The sequence below is a fragment of the Myotis brandtii genome, unplaced genomic scaffold, assembly GCF_000412655.1.
Source record: "Myotis brandtii unplaced genomic scaffold, ASM41265v1 scaffold266, whole genome shotgun sequence".
Lineage (NCBI taxonomy): Eukaryota > Metazoa > Chordata > Mammalia > Chiroptera > Vespertilionidae > Myotis > Myotis brandtii.
Window position 1 is genome coordinate 7,271,424 of NW_005360124.1, and position 21,086 is coordinate 7,292,509.

At 43.2% G+C, this 21,086-nt stretch overlaps 1 protein-coding gene and 1 pseudogene across 1 annotated transcript in view; one reads left to right on the forward strand and one right to left on the reverse strand.

Moving 5' to 3' along the window:
* Positions 1-13: 13 nt before the first annotated feature.
* PRUNE2 (prune homolog 2 (Drosophila)) overlaps positions 14-21,086 on the forward strand; it is a 211,639-nt gene continuing 190,566 nt past the window's right edge. The window contains exon 1 of the mRNA XM_014541265.1: positions 14-218. Within this exon, the coding sequence (XP_014396751.1) occupies positions 183-218 (36 nt within the window). The 5' untranslated portion in view covers positions 14-182. The remainder of the gene's footprint in view (positions 219-21,086) is intronic.
* Positions 353-7,206, reverse strand: LOC102257810 (annotated as a pseudogene).

The window sequence follows — 21,086 nt, forward strand, 5'->3', positions numbered from 1 at the left end:
GGGGCTGGGAACCTTAGGACGCCACCGCCCCGGGCGCAGCCACAGCCGCCTCCGAGCGGCAGGAGGGAGCAGAAGGTCGCTGCGCCACAGCACGCCACCACCCGGAGATCCCGCGCCTCTCCTCCGACTGAGATCTTCCTCCGCACCCTTCCGGGTACCCCTGGTCCAAACCTCACAACGATATGGAAGAATTTTTGCAACGCGCCAAGTCTAAACTGGTAAGTTGAGGAAGCCAGGCGTGTGTGCGTCTCTCTCTCTCTCTCTCTCTCTCTCTCTCTCTCTCTCTCTCTCTCTGTTTTCTAATGGAGAGGAAAGGGCATTGCAGTAGAAGAGGCAGAAACAACTTTGCCACTTAGTTGACAGGGTATGAGGGCTGTATGCTGGCACGGATCTCTGGAACTCTGGTGCTTTCAGCAAGCAGTCTGCCTCCAGAATCCTTCCCTGCGCCAGACAGGACGCCGACCTGGGGGTGGTCATAGCCTAGCTCAAGTTGTGTGTCCAGTCTGGTTCCTTCAGCCTGAGGTTGGAGAGAGGCAGATCCAGCCAAATCTGCATTTTGCTCCTGAAGGCTCGAGGAGGAATGGGTGTGGTGCTCCTTGGGAAAAAGAGCCCAGCCTCTGCAGACGCAATAGGGGTCAGTGTAAAAGGAAAGTAAGGATTTCTCAGAACCGGCTTTAGCTGGAGGTGGTGGCAAAGCATAAGTGAGGAAGTCAGGGTGTCAACTAGGAAGGACATGTGCCAATACGCAGTTTATGCAAACATACCTCACACAGAGCTTGCTCCAGGGCAGGAGTTGGGGATATTCTAATGTGAATCCTGTGTCTCTTGGGTCCCTATTCAGATCCGTAATTTGGGACAGAGAGAGAAGGGGACAGCCCCAACTGTTGCTGGCCATGTGCATTGTGCCAGAGTGGCTCTCCTGGGAGGAGACCAGCGTGTTGGTCGGCTGTGTTTAACTGTTTCACTGTACAAAGAGTGAACAAAAATTTCACTTGTTGACAAAAATTTTATGTTGACAGTTGTTACATTCTAGCAGTTTCCTAATTCCGAATTGTTTTGGCTCTCCATCATAGCATCAATAAACATAATGGAAATTTTTCTGTTTCTACACTTAAAAAAAAAAGCCTCTGCCCATTTAGAAGCAATATCTTTAATGAACAGTGAAAGCACCTTTTATGGGCCTGGCATTGGAGGACATGCATAATTTATGATGCCTTTAACCTTTAAACCTTCAGAAAAGCCAAAATATAAAGTCTGCATTAAGGTGACGTCTTAATCACAAGGCAGGCTTATTCCTGTAACTCACCCTCCAACAACAAAGGGATTGTGGAGGCAAGTGTGATTTTTATAATAGCTTAACTGTAAGTATCTTTAAAAAGACCATTAAAGTTGATTAATGCTAATATAAGTACTTTGTTTTCCACCTTAAGCCTCACAGAGAATGGAACGTTTGCCGGAATTTCAGAACTGAGAAAATATGTGATCATTTCTGTGTTTGTTGCTGACCCCCTTATGAGTTTCACATGAGCATTAGAAGGAAAATACTGATTGCAGAAACTCCCTTGCATTTCTGATATTATACATGGGCCCTGAGTTCTTGACCTGATAATGACTGAGAGATGGTCAAAAAGGAAAGTCAATTTTGGCAGCTTATTTATTTGTTTTTTGTGTGGATGAAAATGAATGGTTGATCAACGATAACTGCAGTTTTAGACCGCACCTGTACTCTGCTCGCCTTATGTACTCTGCTCGCCAATAAACGTTTAGATTGTGGGGTCTCATGTGAGCATGAAATGAGAGGTTTGTCTCATTTCTGAAGAGCAATTACTGGAATAAAAAGTGCCTGTTTCAGAGTAATCAGTTTAGAGTCATGTGTAAGTTTATTTACCGAGTCCCTTCATTAGACGAGCAATTGCTCTACATCATTAAAAAAAAAAAAGACAGTAAAAAGAAGTGGTTGTTTGAAATACTGATCCCAGTCTACTGCTTTAGCCAGAAGAACAATTACTGCTAATTGTGTGTTTTTCTTGGAATAGATTTCCTATTAGAGATCACAGTTAGCCTTTCATATTCGGCCACAGCAAAGGTGATGGGGTCACATTTTCTCTGACAAACTACATTTTCTAGGTAAAAAAAAATTTTTTTTACTTAATATGCAACATTCAGCTATTGTAGTAAATAACTTTTCTTTTAGAGGATGGATAGCCTTTGTTTAAGAGGGAAAATTTGAATAAATAATTATGGCATTTATTTGTGAGTTTATTCATAATAAAATAGTAGGATTGTTTAAAAATTGAGCTATTTTTGGGAAGCATTTTAAGGAGAAGAAATTATGTTGGATTTCACTTAAGCTTTATTAGGCCAGAATTAAATAGAATTTAGGTGTTATATTTAAGCTGTTTTCCATCAGAAGCTAATACAGATTTATTTATATGATACCTAGACAAACTCTAATTGGCAGATTTTTTCTACCTACTTCACTTCTTTGATATTCTACCAGCATATGATATATATCTTTGAATGCTTCGAAATTGTCAATGGCCCTTCCAAACTCATAATGTAACCTCATCATCATTGGCGCTAGCTAATTTCAATAGGCCAAAGGAATTTAAAATTCCTAAGTGGAATTGCTATTAACCATAGCTAAAATCTCCCATCATCAGACTTTGGAGAAATTGTTTGTGTGCCTTTAGTTCCCAACTAGGAGCATTTATCATTTATCTGTCATTGTGAGGAGAGGAGAGGGTTCCCATTCTAGGCCAGGCCCTTGGGTTGAGCAGACATCTCTGAAGCAGAGGGATGCTTTTGAATTTTTATCAGGTAGTTTGGAGATGATTTCTGTTGAAATCGAGAGAGCACTCTCTCAATTCTATTTATCACGCCAGACTGGTTTTGCAAGTCTTTAAACTGAGGCAGATTCGCTGACAATCCCAATCCCCTTTTTCCCTAAATCTCCCCTTCCAATCCCACCTGAGAATAGATGAAACTGATCCAAAATAGCAAAAGTAAACCCCTCTCCTGGAGCTCAAATGCTTCTCTAGGGGGCCTGGCTTCTGCCTTGTTAAAACAGGTGTGGGTGCCGGGAGCTATTTCATAAAAAAAGAGAAACCCGGGCTGAAGGTGGAAGGCAGCAGGAGACTGGTTCCTGCCATGCACAGTCTCCAGCAATGTCACCTTCTTGACAAAGAAGGAATTGACACAGGTACCGTTAAAACAATCAAGACAGTAGAGTAGGCAGCATGAGAGCTAGACCCCAAGGCAGTAGAGCTGGTAATCAAAGGGTGATGTTTGTTAATTTGGTTCACTACCCCAGGTGAGAACCCAGATGTTTCTGATCTGGACACTTACTGCTAGCACTAGGAATGAAAGTGAAAACATATTTTCTTTTTCTCCTGCCACTGCCCACTTGGCTTTTCTTCCACTTGCCTATTCTGAGCTGGAATAGGGAAAGAGATCAAATCCGGTAGTTCCAGGTCAGCTCTTAAGTTTCAGCCATGCTTTTCATTTTAATTACACAAGTCTATGGTGGTGTCATAGTCATTCTCTAGTTATGCTATTTCTATGGTAAGAGAAATTGAAGACAGGTAAGAATGAGAACTTCCTGCCCTAGGCTCTAATTTGGGAAATGTCTTCCAGTTTCATGGTGGCCAGCTCAGAAAAATATTCAGGCCAAGACAAAATATTCAGGCCTCATGATGGCAGTAAATGGTCCAAGTCCCCATGAACTCTGGGAGGGGTGGGGGTGGGAGGAGGTAGATGGGGCTCTGGCTGGCAGAAAGCCATGGTCCCCACACTGAGTATATTGGCTGCTGAGCCTCTCCCACTGCCCAGACCCCACCAGCTGATGCAATTCAAGCAGCTGCCCAAGGCCATGGCGAGGTGGGAGGAGGGCCTCTGCAGCACACTGCCCTAAGTTGTAGGTCATGCCAGCCTTGGGTGTGTGTGGCCAGAGTATCAGCTGCTACCGGAAGGATATAGGGCATATTAATGCCTTAGGAATGCTGTTTTCAAAGACAGGGTGGGGACAGGGCTACCACTACCGTCTGGGGAATGCATCTGCCACTTCAGCAAGTGACAACTGCAGGTGGGGGGCTCATATTGCAGTGGGTATTGGTCAATAGGTGGACTTCTTCAGAAGAATAGTTCTGGGTGGCCTACCTGCCAACTTATACTCTGTGGTATGTGGTCTAGAGACAAGAAGGCACACTCAAAACTCTACATGAACAACCACATTAGAGTTTATAGAGGGGCTGGGGTTTTAAACAAGAAAGAAAAACACTGCAGCATGCCCACAGACTAATCATCTTGACTAGAAATTGGAGGAACCTTTTCTTCCTGATTTCCTGTATGGGAAGAAGGTGGTGCGTGTCAATAAAAAACGTCTTTAAAGGGAAAGTGCCATACCTTTCAAAGAGCTGCTGTGGTGAGGATTGGCAACGGTGAGATGCTGGCAAAGCAGTTTCCTTTGGCGAGCTGAGCTCATTCTGATCACCATCCATGGGATCAGCTCCTGCCCCACCATGAGTGAGAGCTGGTGCATTTGAGACTGTGCCTCTTGCCAGAGCATCCTGAGCAGGAAACTCAAGAACCCAAGCTCTTCTGTGAATGTGGAGCCACCCCTCAGGGCCTGATGAGAAAAGAGCCCTTGGCGGTTTTAGTCCAGGAGTCGGCTCCATTTCTCACTGCCGGAGCTGTCAGACCATGAGCTGTGAATGTCCCAGCTTCAGGGCCGTAGAGGAGACCCAGGCTTTTCCCTTGTGAATCTCATAGTGGAGTGGTCTGCCTAGAAGGTGAAGAATTTGTCACTCCCATTCAGACAGCACCTAGGGTCTTGAAGGATGGGCTCAGTGAGTGAGGACACCCTTTAATCAGTGATTTGGGGACTATTTTATGTTGAATAGGTAAAAACGTAACAGCATTGGTCCTAGAAACCTGTTTGTTTCTATGAAGCCTTTATTTGGGCAGATAGTGACATCATTTTGGGTTTGGTGTACTTCTCTGGGGAGCTCTTGTAAGCAATGGTGTCTTGGTGATGAAGGTTTCACTCTTTCCTTACATCCAGTCCTCCTTGGAGTGTTGGCTGAGCAAAAAAAAAAAAAAATGGGGAGGGAGGAATACCTGGGTCTGGATGGAGGTTTCAAAAGAGGAAAGAACATCTGGGGACTGGAGAGGTAAAGTGCATGGTGTTGCCTTGGTTGGTGATTCTTTTTCAAACCCTGGGGCTTATGGGAGAGTTGTGGAGTTTGGAGTCTTTGAAAAGAACCTGGGAGGGACAGGGCTGATATATTCACATGGACTTCGAATGATGGGCACCCTCTAAGTGTGTGCAGTACACAACCTACACAATCATACAGGGCTGCCTTGCCACGGGTCCCACAGCAGCCAACTCAACATCTCCGGCAAAGTCCCAGATCCACTTCTGTCGAAGCCTGTGGCTTTTGGCTTTGATTTCCAGGGAAAGTTAATCTCTCATCTTAAGAACTCTTGGGAGGTAAACTGAGCCCTAGATTGCCCAGGAAAATCAGACCCATGAACGTTTGGTTAGAAAAACGAAGCTCATAAAAATGCCTTGAGTTTTTAATATGAAAAATGGGATAATGATGCCTACTTTGCGGGGCTTGTTGTAAAGCCAAAATAATATACCTACAGCCCATAACACAGAACCTGGAACGATGGTTGCTCCTCCCCATTTTCCCCCAAGTTGGTCCTTTTCTTCAATTCCTTATCTCAGTGAATAACATTATTATTCATCCAGTTTCTTCAACTTGGAATTTCCTTCTCCTCTATCCTGCCAAGCAATGACCAGCTAACCGGTTGGTCTCCTGCAAACCACTCTCCCACTGCTATGAGGTATATCGCTGTGAAAGCATCTTTCACACCTCTCCCATCCCTTTCTTAAAACCTCAGTCACTTCCCATTGCTCTTAGGAGAACGAACAGACAACACTCTTAATTTGACCCTGGGCTCTGGCCCAGTCTGCTGTCCAGCTTCTGCTGGCTTCTTCTCCTACTTTCCCCCACCTCCTAGCTTAAATAATTCCTACCTCTTCTTCAGATCAGGTGAAGGAGAAGAGATGACTTTGCTGAACGATCCCTCCCTCCCCCACTCCCCCATTTCATGTGTATAAGTCAGGTGTTTTATTGTTTGCTTGTTTGTTTTGCAATGCTTTTAGCTCACTTATCTCAGCTTGTCATTGTATCTTTATTGGGCATGTTTATTTGATTGATGAGAGTATGGACCAGGACATGGTATCTCCAGGGCCTGGTACAGTGCCTGAAGCTCACTTAGTAGGTGTGTGTGTGTGTGTGTGTGTGTGTGTGTGTGTGTGTGTGTGTGTTTCGGGGGAGGCAATGAATCATGCCATATTATCATTAATTAAGTACAAAGACCTTCCAATCCTGTTACCTGGAGATCATTTCACTTCCTGCTCTGTTTGACAGTTTCTCTCCTCAGCAATGAGGTCATACCTTTTCCTCAGGAAAGAGAAATACCTGGTTTATTGCCTTTCCATTAACAAAACTGTTGGCGAGCTGAAGGGCAAAGCTGTTGTCATCTTTTATCTGAACCACATCAAAAGAACCAGGATGTCCCTTTCTGTTGCTGATCACACCAATTCTTCCCAAGTTAGCACTCCCATTATCATACACTTGTTAACAGTATCAAAGTTGTTGAAATCGGTAATCTTGCCAGTCAGTTTTCAAATCAATCCGAATGGTGCCCTTCACTTGGATGAAGGGATTTGGGTAGTGGAAAGTCACCAGGTAAGGGATTTATTTTGTGTCTACAAAGATCTTTCTTACTTTGCACAACTTGCACTTGCCCTCCTCAGGTGTGATACGATAAACAACAAAGCCACCCTTGCTGCCATAGATCAGAGGGAAATGCTCCATGGTCTTGTCAATGCTGATGACGTCCATAAAACCACCAGGCTAGGCTGTATCAGTTCAGACCTCAATCTTAATGAATGGCTTCATGCAGATCTTCTTTACTTCACTGTCTGTCAGGGAAGAGTTAAGTCTGTTTCTTAGAAAAAGATGCAGGGCAAATATTTTTTCAGCTTGTGGGGATCAGTTGAGAGATGAGGAACAAACACACCCATCAGTTTATCCAGCATCCAAAGCTTTCGAGTTGCTATATGCTTCAGATGCTTCTTGGGACCAGGAGCCATGACTCTGCTAAGCACAAAAAGAGCAAAGTGTTTTCAGACTGAATGAAGCCATAAGGCAAAAGTCTTGCACAAAGTGGGATACATGGTAGTGGCTCGATAAAAATGAGTAAGTTGATGAACAGGTATAGACTCTTAGAGGTCTGAATCTGAAGAAGGGCTGGTGACAGTATGCAGGACCCAGGTTGGTTGATTGGAAGGTGGTGAGAAACATTTAGATCACTTTGCACAGAGTAGGTACTTCATACTAAATGTTACTACAAAATAACAAGGCTAGCCCTGGCCGGGTGGCTTAATTGATTTTAGTTGGTTGGAGTGTTCTCCCATATACCAAAAAGTTGCAGGTTCGATCCCTGGTTCGGGCACATACAGGAGGCAATCAATCTCTGTCTCTCTCTCTCTGTCTCTCTCTCTCTCTCTAAAAAAAATCAATGAAAACATATCTTCATGTGAGGATTTAAAAAAAAAAGAAGAAGAAAAACAAAATAACAAGGCTCGCTTTTATGCAAGGCTGCATGGAATACATATGGTCTTGAATATATTTTGGCAATAGGTCTTGTTTAGTTTAGAGTGTATCTACTCACATTTCAGAATTAACTTTTTTTTAGCAATTAATATATTATGCAGATACATCAAAACAAGTGGCTGGAAGTAGACATCGGTAAATCAAAAGCATATCTGTGTTATCATCCTTTATGATTGGTGACTTCCCTGGGAGCAGTAAGAACCACACATTTCTATACCTGAGCCCCCAACCTGGTAACATGAAGCAGCCTGTAGTAAAAGTTGCCAGCCCTGATAGGAAGGTTTAGGAAGAATCTCGGAGAGCACTTTTGGATTTGGAGGAACCTTAAAGATCCTGTTGTCCTCCTCACTTCTTTCCCTTCAATGCCATGTGGACTGATGGTGTGGACTCTGGGGGCCAGATGTCTGATTTCAAAGCCCGACGTTGCCATTTTTACTTACTCATCAGGCAACTTCACACTTTTCTGAGCTTCGGTTCCCTCATCTGTGACATGAGAACAATAATAGCACTCCCCGCCCAGGTCTGTTGCAGGTATGTAGGTGCTAAGATGAGAATGTGTTCTTCATCCACAATAATAAAAGCATGATGGGAGCCACTGATGACAAGAGAGCCAGAAAGCCCTGTTTAGAAACAGGGGCAATTCTTAGCTCCCTTTGCTTCAAATAAAATTTGTTGACTATCTATAAGAGTTACATTTTTGTGTATTGATACATTGATTTGAAAACTCAGTGCCCACCATGGTCTTGTGAGGTAGCCATTATTCTCCTTTTGCAGGCTCAGTGAGGTTGGCCCAAGGTTCCACGGCCACTAAAGAGCAGAGGCTTTGTCCCAAATCACCTGATTCCAGTTCCAGGGCCCTTCCCCTCATCTGTAAGTACCTCTTCCCACCAGATGTCCTGGAACATTTCATTCTTTTTAAATGAAAAGTGAACAATTTGACACATTAATAGGAGGGTTGAGGGGTAAGTTCACTTGACCCAAGAGAGGTTCATTTCTCTGTGTTGACTGTTTTATATTAAAAACCCTCAGATAACTGAGGAATCAACCAAGGTTGTGAGCACAACTTTTGGTTTTGCAGATTTCTTCATTGTTGCCACTCACTTGCTGGAGACTGGAAGGAGTACTTTGATGGTTGATTGTAAGGTGGGTGAGCTCACCCCAGGTGACACAGCTAGTAAGGAGAAGGGCTGGTATTAGGGCTCAGCTCTCAGCTGTGCGGACAAGTCCTCCAGCTGAGTAATGTCCCAGAAAACTGCTGGTTATACTTAAGATGCATGTAGGAGCACAGAACAAGGGGGAGAAAGGAAAAAGGAGAGGAGGTGGAAGGGAAGGAAAACAGGAGAAAAGAGAAGAATCAAATGATTCAGGAAGGAAGCAAGTTTGAAAAGTGGTAAGAGAGAGAGAGAAGAAAATCCTTCCAAAATCCAGGCTAGAATGAGTTGCAAGAGGCACAGTTCATGTGCCCGGAGTTCACTAATTTGGCAACATCAGCCAGCCTAAAGTCTCCTGAAAACAGGGAATTAGGCAAAGGCAGCTTTCCTTCAGGCAAGTAGTGAAACATACCTTTATACTTAGTTCTTTTCTCACGGCAAAATGTCCAAACTCCATTTCTGAGCCCCTTCATGAGGTTATACCTGTAAGTCATTTAGAAAATGCTAGGAACCCAGCAAAGACTCGGGGAATGTTAGCTATAAAAATCATTGTCATTTAGTAATTTGCGCTTTGACAAGCTTGGTTTTCTCAGCTGGGGGTGATGGAAGGAGAGGCTGCTAAAGGCTGTAATTGCTGGTAAGTTACAATGGAGGAATTACACAAACAAAACCAAAATCAAACAGAACCTATAAGAAGCAGACCCAGGCCCTCCCTTAGTACCCTTTCATCTGTTGTGGGGTACATAAATAGTGCTAAATATCTGCACAGCTCCTGGGGACCATAATATCAGTGAGGTCAAGTCCATCACTGATGTTCACAGTAATGACCCTGAATCATCACGGAAGGAAGATCATTTAAGCTCAGTGTCCCATTTAAGGAGAAAAGTGGGGTACTCAAGCAATTTCAGAAAAATTTCCAACTTAGCTAATTAAAATAGAAAAGAAATTGTCACATGGAGGGTAAGCTGTGGCTGTCTGGAAAAGTCCCTTGCATAGGAGATCTCCTTCTTGAGTGAAGCCAGCTAAGTGAAATGTCATGGCTTATAACAAGTGAGTCAGGAGTTAGGACGGACAGTGATGGGGCTGAAGTTGTAAGCCTGATCAGGAGGGTATAGGTAGGCCTGAGGCAGGTACAGGACATGAGAAACCCTACTCCCCACCCCCATTCTAAGTTCATGGCTAAACCTGGTTCTGGACTCCACAGCAGAGCTGCAGGAGTGCCCAGGGGCCTGTAAAATAAGGTCCCTAAGAACAGCCTGAGGGCTGATGGGCTTTCACTTATTTTTATGGAAGGGTTCCCATTCATAAGAACCATGTCGAAGGACTTATATGCATGCATATACGCATAACCAATGGACACAAGACACTGGTGGGGAGGGTAAGGGCATGTGCCAGGGGGTAAGAGAGGCCGGGGGATGGTCAATCGGGGGGGAAAAAGGAGACATGTACTACTATTTGTAATACTTTAAACAAGAAAATAAAATTTTTAAAAAAAGAACCATTTTCTTCAGGTGAAAAAACAGGACTTCTGGGATGAGTGATTTTTTTCTACTTTAAAAGAAAAGTCCAGTTGTTTTGCTGTGAAACTTTATCTAACAATTAATTAAAGGGTACAAAAGAGATATGTGCATGCCTGCCTCTTTCTCTCCAAAATGGAAAAGAAGGAAGAGCTGAGGCAGAGGTGTATCCTGCACGTAGAAACAGCGTTGCATTCTTCAAACACACATTCTCTAGCAAGTGGTCAGTGGTGCTGGCCAGACGGCACCTGGCTCTGGGAAGACAGAAGTGTCACAGCAGGTGTACAGATCAGCTGCTGCCGGCCATGGGTAAATCTGAGAGGACACATGCCCAGCTGCTCCCCTGGGAGACAGTGTCCCAGGGCCCCTCTCCAGGGAGGCAAGGGGGCTGGTCTCTGTACCCTCCCATCCCGCATTCTCTGCTTCCCCCACCCGCCTCCCTGCCCTGAGCAGCCCGATTTGCTTTGCAAGCAGCATTCCCTGGCTGAGCTACCAGGGAGGATTCTTTCACCCTTCGGAGGCTACAATATAAACAGACTCCCAGAGCCACGGCCTGTTGGAGGGCTGGATTCTTTCAGGGCAAGGTGAGCAGTATTTCAACTAATTCTTGTGGATTAATACAAGCCTACCCTTTGATTCAGGTTTTCATGTTTTATGTTTTGAGTGTTTATCAAGATCATTGGGAGAAATTTTTGTTTGTTTGATTTTAGGTTGTGGACAAACGGAAAGGCTGGTCTTAGGAAATGTATAAAGGTCACAGAAAAGGTGACTAGGAGGGAGAATTTTATCCTCTAGCTGCATATTCCCTCTATTTGTTCATCGTGCATTTGCTTTGTAAGACCCTAACGTAAAGCCGTGCGTGAATCCAAGTAATTTCAGTGGCTCCGTAACTGTGTCCTGGCCACTTGGCCGATACCTTGGCCTGTGGCCTGAAGTGCCATCATCCTTGGCTCTAGTCTCCAGAAAAACTGACATAAACTCATGGAGGCGGATGCAGGTCACAATGCCACTCCAGAATGGGCTTTCAAAATATTTTGAAAAATTCATTAGCTCTCCAAAGCATTAGGACAGCCTGAGCCTTATGGAGGAAAAAATGTGTTGCTCACTCCTGTGGCACCATTTCATGCCCAAATAGCCTGCTGACCAAGCATGACATCGCTGTAGAAACCAGTTCACACTCAGAGAGCTTCCTGAGCTAGCGTTCACGTAGTCTGCTTTGAAGACTATCACAAACAGTGAGCCGGGCTGGTTACTACTGGCTCCTGAGTTGGACTTTGGCCATTGGCGAGATTTGTATCTAGCCACACTGATCACTCCGTCACACTGGACTCACGCTGACCTGTCACTTCAGAGAGCAGTGTGGACAACAGGCATCGTATAACATCCAAAAGCTTTAGTCTTTTATTAGTGAGTTCTTGCTGTGAAACTGTTAGTTATCGTAATCACAGACCTAATGTGGGAACTATTGTGGAAGGATGAAACTTCAACTGAAACAGATGTCTTTAGACTTTGTGCATTTTCACCTCCTGGTATTATGTTTTAGGCTTCATTGATTTATAATAGAATAAATAAACATTAAAGCAAATTTGGGAAATAAAGGAAGGCTGAAAAATGAACTGTGGATAATAGAAAAAATAAAAATTACCCACTTTCATTGAAGCATGACTCTTGTATTTTTGAAGTGGTTGTTTGCGGCAGCAGTCTCCGGTGTTTACCTATGCCGCCATCTTGGTCTCTCCCTATTAGTGAGTTCTTGCTGTGAAACTGTTAGTTATCGTAATCACAGACCTAATGTGGGAACTATTGTGGAAGGATGAAACTTCAACTGAAACAGATGTCTTTAGACTTTGTGCATTTTCACCTCCTGGTATTATGTTTTAGGCTTCATTGATTTATAATAGAATAAATAAACATTAAAGCAAATTTGGGAAATAAAGGAAGGCTGAAAAATGAACTGTGGATAATAGAAAAAATAAAAATTACCCACTTTCATTGAAGCATGACTCTTGGCAATATTTCTTAGTCTTTCTTTCCTGTGCATAGGATTAAAATAGGGTATTTATATATTTTGGTATTTTGATTTTTATTGTACTTAACATTATTTATTAAATATTTCTTTGTTATTACAGAGTATTCCAAATCAGCATCTTAAATAATAAAAAAGATATTCTATAGATAAACATGTTGATTATCCCTCCTTTTTGATCTTGTTAATTGCATTAAAAAGTTGTTGTGCCTAAAACATTTTATCATGTTTAAGATTGTGTCCTTAAAATAGCTTTTCAAATATGTAACTATTGGAGCAAAAGATATAAATATTCTTAAGTTTCTTGATAAATCTGTCCAACTGGATGAAATCCACCAAATTTCAAGACTCAGAGAAGTTCAGGAAGGTTAACTTGTCCCACAGAACACTGTGACAGAGCCAAGCATAATTTTCAGATCTCTTGGCACCTAGATCTGTGCTCCTGACAAATTGGCGAGGTTGCACAGAATAGTGGGGAGAGTGCTATGCTAATTTTTAAAATATGGATCTGAGCAAATAACCGAAGCTGCCTTGCTGCTAAATTAAGGCGATCATAATACAGTCTGGGCTATGCCAAGTACAGCTGTTCTTTGAGATCATGCAGTAGAATCTGACTCGAAAGGCCACTTCCTCTTTTTCTTTTCACTTCTGCTCTCAATTATTTCAAAAGGATTGAGCCTTATGGAGCAGGCAAGCCAGTTGCTGTTGTACTTGGTGTGGTAATTCAAGTGCCATGGTATTGCACTTCATAACTGCTTCTACCTATGCAATCTCATTTGATCAACCTTGGATAAGGACATCTTTTATATTTACATCACAGATGAGAGAACAAGGTCAGCGAGGGGACATGCAGCCTCGCCCAAGGACACGCCGCTAGTAAATGGCAAAGTGGCTGTAGAATGTCTTCTGGGTTTCAAGCCCTTTATGCCAATAGGATCTGTAAGCACAAAACTTGGCCCCCACTTTCAAAAAGTAGTTTGAAAGTTTCATTGAGATTTTGGTTGGTTTGGATTCATCTTCATAAAAGAAAATGGCCAAGTGAAAATACAGGGCACTTTTCCAAGAGGAAAATATCTGATGATGAAACAAATGCGTACTGTAGCTGTGTTACAGGAAAGCAAGTCCACGGAGCTTTGGAGTTTTGTGTGATGAACTCGAACAGTTCACAAGCGTGAGATGAATGGATGTGTGTTTGGTGGAAACATGCTGAGCTCCACAGGCGCTGGGGACCAAGTGTCACCTGTGACGGGAAGAGGCTCCTGAGAGGCTGGTCTCTGGAGGGCCTGTGGGCTTCATCCCGCACACCTGTAATGGAGGCAACAGGTGATGGGGTGTCACTTACGTTGACTTCAGTTGAGAGTTTTATGTAATGGGGGGACGGAAGTTTAATTGCCTGTAACATCAGCTCTTTCCTTGCTATGGAGGAGGTGTAATTCTGTGAAAATCTCTCTCTCTCTCTCTCTCTCTCTCTCTCTCTCTCCTTCGACTGACCCCATCCTCACTATTTCTTAATTTGGATCATATTCATTAACTGACTCAAACCCTGTATGCAACCCATATTTATGCAATAGGGAGTAATTTTTGTTTAGTGCCATTTAATGTAGTGTACACTGAGTTCTTCTCCTTCAAAATACTACGAAACATATTTTTCTGGGCCAATGTTTCTTATAGCTGTGGCCAGACAGAGGCCACACGATGGCTAAATTCAATACCCACAGAAATGAAGATGCACTAGACACATTGGCCTATGCATAGAGGTGCTGGGTTGCCTGTGTTTTCCAATCTATTTAAGAGTTTGATGAATTCATGCTGATGAAAAAAGTGAAACATCCACACATAATTAAAAGGAGACTTAGGGAGATGGAGCTCAAGGTTAGTCTGGGCTTGAAATTCTGTATTAATAACAATTTCAGGTTTATAGGACATCAGTTATACTGAAAACCAAATATAATTTTTAAAGAGAAATTTATTATCTATAGGATGGTTTGTGTACGGTATGGTAACTCCTTTCTAGATGTCGTGTTGGGAAGCCTTAATATATGCCGAGGGAAATATATTTGGGGTGTTATTTCTGGTAAGGGTTGGGATGGGAGTGGAACTGACTCTGAGAGACGTAGCTGAGTAGTTGTTAAATCCTGCACATCTGCCAAATAACTAGCATGCTGTGGGGCAGGAAGTTCTGGAAGGAAACCCTGTGGACCACAACCCTCGCTATCCAACTCCTCACTGGATACACTTCTGCTTTTTTAAAGACTTAGAGCAGAGAACATGGGGAGCCAGATAGAAACATTCAGGTTAAGCGAGTGTCTTGCCATGGCCAATATCCCTTGTTGGGTCTTCTCTCTGCCCTAATTTCCCCATAACATCTTAATCCTTCTTCTTACCCCTGGCACTCAACCCTCAGCAAAACATGCTCTTGGCAAGAAAGCAAGGTAGTAGAATACCTATCAGTATTTAGTCTGTGGTTTACACGGCAATCCTTGGAGATGGGCACTGGTATGCCTGGTATATAGCGCTGAATGTCTAGTATGCTATCTATACCCGAGAGTCTTAACTTCCATTTCAGCATTCCTCAGGGGTGTGAGACAGTTACTTCAGGAGGAGTGGTCACTGTAGCAGGGCTTCTTAAGTTCATGTGCATGGAGGTCAGATTCTGACTCAGTGCAGTTTGAGGTGGGACCTGGGATGCTGCACTTCTAACACACTCTCAGGAGCTGCCAGCCCCCAGACCACAGTTTGCGTAGTGAGGGTCTAGAGCAGTGGTTCTCAACCTTCTGGCCCTTTAAATACAGTTCCTCATGTTGTGACCCCCAACCATAAAATTATTTTTGTTTCTACTTCATAACTGTAATTTTGCTACTGTTATGAATCGTAATGTAAATATCTGATATGCAGGATGGTCTTATGCGACCCCTGTGAAAGGGTCGTTCGACCCCCAAAGGGGTCGCAACCCACAGGTTGAGAACCGCTGGTCTAGAGCTTTGATTTGCTGAGAGACAGGCCACTGTTCATGGCCCCTTTAAAATATTCCTTAGACTTGGAAGGGGGCTGCCCCCTGCTGAAATGGACTGTTTTTCCAGAGGAGATGTTGCCCTGTTTGCCTTCTTGCAGACTCGCGGTGCAATCATGCTTCGTGGAGATGCCCAATGAGATGGTGCTGCTGTCTCCCGGGGTGTTAAAAATCTAATGCCAAGGAAGAGATCTTTAGTGCTTATATTTCAGGTGAGAGAAGAATTAGATTGATGACTCTCTCTGCAATCATGCCGCAAGGAGAGTCATCAATCTAATTCCTCAGAAGGCAGGCCCTGTACATAATACCTGCTTCTACTATGTGTTGCTGTTAAAATTATGTACTATCCCTTATGCTTTGCCAGTACAAAACATGGGACCACACATTTGTTAATGAGCTTTGGCGGGGGGGGGCGGGGGGAGGAGAAGTGAAGGAAGTGGCAGGGTCTTAGGAAATGCAGGCTCATAACAGAACCCCTGGAATTGTCCCAGGAGAGGGACTAGCTGTAGGAAACAAAATGTTTGCATCAAACGTTTTGTTTTTCTCTTGAAACAAAACCATTCACAGTTTTCCTCGTCACTCTTTGGTCTCCTTCTTTATCTAAATCATTTTAAAATTTTCTTCTCATTTTGGGATATGGCCTTTCTGGCAGTCCTTTGCTTTCCGTTTCTTTATTCCCTCCCTGTTGTTAGTGGTGCTTGTTTACATGTGAGCTTTTGTTGTGGACGGTGTTCCTTTATTATTTATGCCTTTCCTTTGTGGATGGCTTTTGCTTAGTCACCCTGCTTCTCTGGTGTGCTCTTTACTCACACTCTATTTCCTACAGCCCCTTTGCCCTTTCCAACTCCTTTTCCCTTAACATGGAGTTCTATTTCTATTAGGAGGAGCCCAGATGGGCTTCAGGACCTAATGTAGTTAGGAGATGATCAGCAAACAGCTTTGAGTTTTTAGGAATCATTTTAGATATTGCTTTATATCAATTGGCTTTCACTAGATTATGTCCTGGTAGCAAAAATCTCCAATGTCAGTGGCTTTCAACAGCAAAGGCACGTTCTCGCTCCGGTTACACTGAGCTGTGGTTCCAGGTGCCCTCTGCATTCTGGATGCAGCTAAAGAAGCAGCAATTGCACAGGACAGGCTGCTCTCGGGCAGAAGAAAAGGGAGCTGATAGGGTTCCCTGATGGTTCTTAGAACTGGAAAAAGCCACTTCCAGTCGTATTGCATCAGCCAAAGCAAGTCACATGGCCAAGCCCGTGGAGTAGGAAGTACACTCCTCCAAGAAGCATGTACTGCAGTTACATGGCATTGCACAGGGAGGTACTGTGATCCTTCTATAGGAAAGGGGTTAGTGATTAGGAACAACGTTGCAGTGGAGTATATGCTCTAAAGCTGGAATTTATCCTGTCAGGTGGACACTGGACAGACCACACTTCCATTGTACTAGTGGTCATATTCACCAAATAAAAGCTTTGAATAAGAAATCTGACGTAACTTGGCAGTTTTTAATATTATTAATTAGTGAAAACCTCCACTAGCTATTTTGTCATCTCTCATGCCTTCAGATGAGGCTTGGACCGTGTTTCTGTGGCACATTTGGGAAACTTTAGGCTGCATCTGTTTCCCAAGTTAGGGCTGTGGGGAAGCTGGGTCAACTTTTTTAGATCACTAGGGAAGCATTTATGGAATAAGACTGCCTGGGAAAATCCTTTCAGTGCTCTGTGCCTTTGTTTCTTCATATATAAACTTGGAATAACAATAGATCCCCCTTATAAGAGGTCTTGGGGATTAAATTAGATATAGATGCAAAACTCTTAGAACTGTGTTTGATTCATAATAAAAATATTTTGTTTTGTTTCCATGACAATGATGGTGATGACTTCTACCAGTTGGGAATTTGAACCCCTGAAAAACATATTAGGTATTCCAATACCATCAATTTTAGAGCTGATAGTCAATCAGATTTATGTTTTCAAGTTTAAGGTGTACTTTAAATAAAACTAAATCAAAATTAATACAGAAAGTAGGGGCTTTAATTCCTCTTAGCGAAATTAATCTGTAGGTTGAAGTGAAAATTTTAAAAGTTGTTGCATAAAGTTCTTGTTTCATCTGGTGACTACAGTGCATTTGGGGCATGTATTAGTTGGGACAGCTGCATGGTTTGCTGGGGAATTCTGGAAGGGCAGAGAGGAGAGGCACGGGACTCTGTCCAGAAGCCAGTGGCTTGACCCTAGGGGACTCGTCCTGGGGGAAATAAGTAGAAATATGCAGGTCAGTGCTCTGTGGAGGGTTTAGTAGGGAACAAAATGAGGCTTCTGGCCTGGATGGCTGACTTTGTCCCATCAACTCAGCCTGAGCAGCCGCAAGGTAAAAGGAAAGGAGCAAAGGTCATGGAATCAGAATGTCAAGTTAGTCACTTCTCAACTGTGTGACCATTTCTTTTTTTTTCTTTTTTAAAATATATTCTATTTATTTTCCACAGAGAGGAAGGGAGAGGGATAGAGAGCCAGAAACATCGATGAGAGAGAAACATCGATCAGCTGCCCCCTGCACACTCCCCACTGGGTATGCGCCCGCAACCAAGGCACATGCCCCTGACCAGAATCGAACCCAGGACCTCTGAGTCCACAGGCCGACGCTCCATCCACTGAGCCGAACCGGCCAGGGCTGTGTGACCATTTCTTAACCTCTTTGGACCTTGGTTTACTCATGAATGTAATATTACTTAATGTTTATTCAGCCATGGCCATGTATGAGAGTATCTTATATAATCTTATATAATAAAAGGCCAATATGCAAATTGTCCCCTTGGGAGTTCGACCAAATGGGAGTTTGACCAACCAAGAGTTCAACCACTGGCTATGAGTGCCGTGCGCTGACCACCAGGGAGTGGCGCAGAACAAAGGAAGGCCCCGGCCGGCCCTGATCACCGGCCAGCCCTAGGGACCCTATCCCTCTACGAATTTTGTGCACCTCTAGTCATATATATTCTTTAAGTATTTACTAAATACTTTTATTTTCACAGTAATTCTATTTGGTAGATATGATTATACCCATTTTTCAGATAGAGAATCTGAGGTAGAGAGAGATGAATCATTTGCTTGCACTAACACAGGCAGGAAGGGGTGGACCTAGGTTTTCAACCCCAGCAGTCTAGCTCCCAAGGCTACGCTCTTATCCACCATGCTGTGCTGCCTCTTGATAAAGTCAACACTTAATCAGGGTTGTGGCTCTGAAGATTAAATCTGTCCTCTTCTAAATCCTAGTCCTCTACCTGTCATGTAATAAATAGGTGCTCAATAAACATTGATGGTTATTTCCTATCTTCTCCTCTCTTTGCTTTCAGCTGTCCTGGGAAACATCAGGGAACGAGGATTAGTGGGGTACTAGGAATGGGATGGGAGATCTTCAGCCCTTATTTTCCCTAGGCAAGGCATCACATACTTTTTACCTTGTCTTTGAAGTCCTACTTCTGTCTCATTTACTGCCTGAAGCTTTTTTCCACTGTTCTGGCCTTTACTACACCAAGCTGAAGGGTGTGATATCATCTCGTAAAGCAAGCCCTAAATTAAAAAGAATGATGGCTCAGTGTGCTGTTCTTCCCAGCACACCAGCATATCCACATGTGGCATTTACAGAGCTGCTGCCATGAAGAAACATGTGGCAAACCTCTTCAATGATTGTTTCTTTCATCTGTCTTTTCTGACTGGGACTCTGGTTCCATATTGTCCTTGTGACTAGTGCATGTTTTAGAGGCAGCATTCTGTCTTGGAAAAAGAAATGGCTACAGAGAAAAATGAAATCTGGGTGTCAGTGCTTTCTCGTCTACAGGAGCAGTGCGACCTCGGCAAGTTGCTGATCCTTTCTGGGCTTCTGTTTATTCAATTGCAAAATGAAGACTTGGGGTTAGTTCAGCTGTTATAAACCAGGGGCTCTAGCATTTTGAGATCTCCCAAGACAGGGATCCATTTTAATATTTCCAAACTAATACTGCTATTAAATGGTAGATAGAGACTTCCAAAACATGGAGAAAGAAATTTGAATGGCTCCCTAGTGCAGAGAGATTGGGGAACAAGAATCAGTTCTTTATTTTTCTTACAGCACCTTCCACATGGTAGGACAAATTATTCACATCTTCAAGCCTCAGTCTTCTCATCTGTATGGTGAGGATAATTTAGACTCTATTTCAGGGAGTTCAGAGAGTCACTGTGAAAATTAAATGAGATGATGCATATGGAACACATAGCCAATGGCACTCAATACATTGTGACTATTTTCCTAGTTCTTCAGTGTGGGTTCAGAATTACCCAAGGGGGGATATTCTGGATTAAACAAGCCCTCACTAGGTTATTCCATAAATGTCCTTAACTCTAAGGGTGGTGGACCTGGGGTTATTTGGGGTTTCAATAACCCAAGGATGGAACAGTTAATGCCTGCTTTCTTGGGAACTATAACCCAAGTGTATTTTGTGCAAACCTTTCAGCTGGATATGCCATCAATTGGTAACATGTGGACCCAGGCAAAAATAGGTGAATGGGGAGAGGAGAGGAAAAGGAGGAGGGAAATATATGGAGACCAACGTTCTTAAAACAGAGAGCAGCATTCTGGTTACATGCTCTTCATAGCATACACACTCAATGATAATTGCTACCATTTAACCAGGGCTGACTACGTGCCTGGCACTGTGCTAACTAATTTGCATGCACTATCTCTTTTAACTTTTGTAGCCACTCTATAATCTCTTCTATCTATTGGCAAAGGAGGTCACAGGCCAGTCCATGTTCAGAAGGTGGAGAGATGAGTCCCCCCTTCTGATGAGAGGAGCGGCTAAGTTTCAGTGTAAGCGCATGGTTAAGGAAAGGGACCATTTTTGTAATCAGTTTGCAATAGTCAGAAGATCATGTATTTCCCTGGGGTAACGTCTGTGCCCAAGAAACGGGGAGTCAGGTGGTAAGTGCCTCCTAGCAGCTGAGTCCCTCTTATTACAGAGAATCTAGGAGACAATAAAACTGAAATGTGGTCCAATTGTTTGATATGCTCAGGAGCCATATTGCAACTATTGGGGGAATTTTGCCTTTTCTGAATTCACTTGGGTTCTCATGTTCAAAACAAGCCCCAAGCTAACAATGTCACTTATCTGTTATCTCAAAGCTCTGCCAAGTGCTACATGGCTAGTGTGGTAACCAAAGCTGTAAATACTTCTACCAGTCTTTTCAAGGGAGAGAGAAAGGGTAATGAATGATAACTTCTAAAAGTAAGCAAGGCCACATCTTACCAAATTATGAAAAGGGTTGGTCAGGACTGAACAGTATTATCCAAAAGGTGAGATGTTTTGTATTATAGGAAGTAAGATGATATAATATGAATTCTTGGATGGCTGGATGTGGTTCATGAAATTTTTTCTATATGCAAGCTTTTCATATTTAGTAGTAAAAATACGGTTTTCTTTTGAAATATATGCTTATATTAAAAAGTGAGTCAATTAAAATGTAAGCAAATGATGGGGTAATCTGTGGGTAGGGCAAACATCTTGAAGGTGATATGTGAATGATTCCTAGCAAATGGAGCCACATGTACAAAAGCTTAGAGACAACCCCTCATTCAAAGTGAGAAAAGTAAGCCCAAAAGAAGAAGTTGCTGAACTTAACATATCTGAGAAAGACCAGATCTGGGCTCTGACCCAGGCCCCTGTCT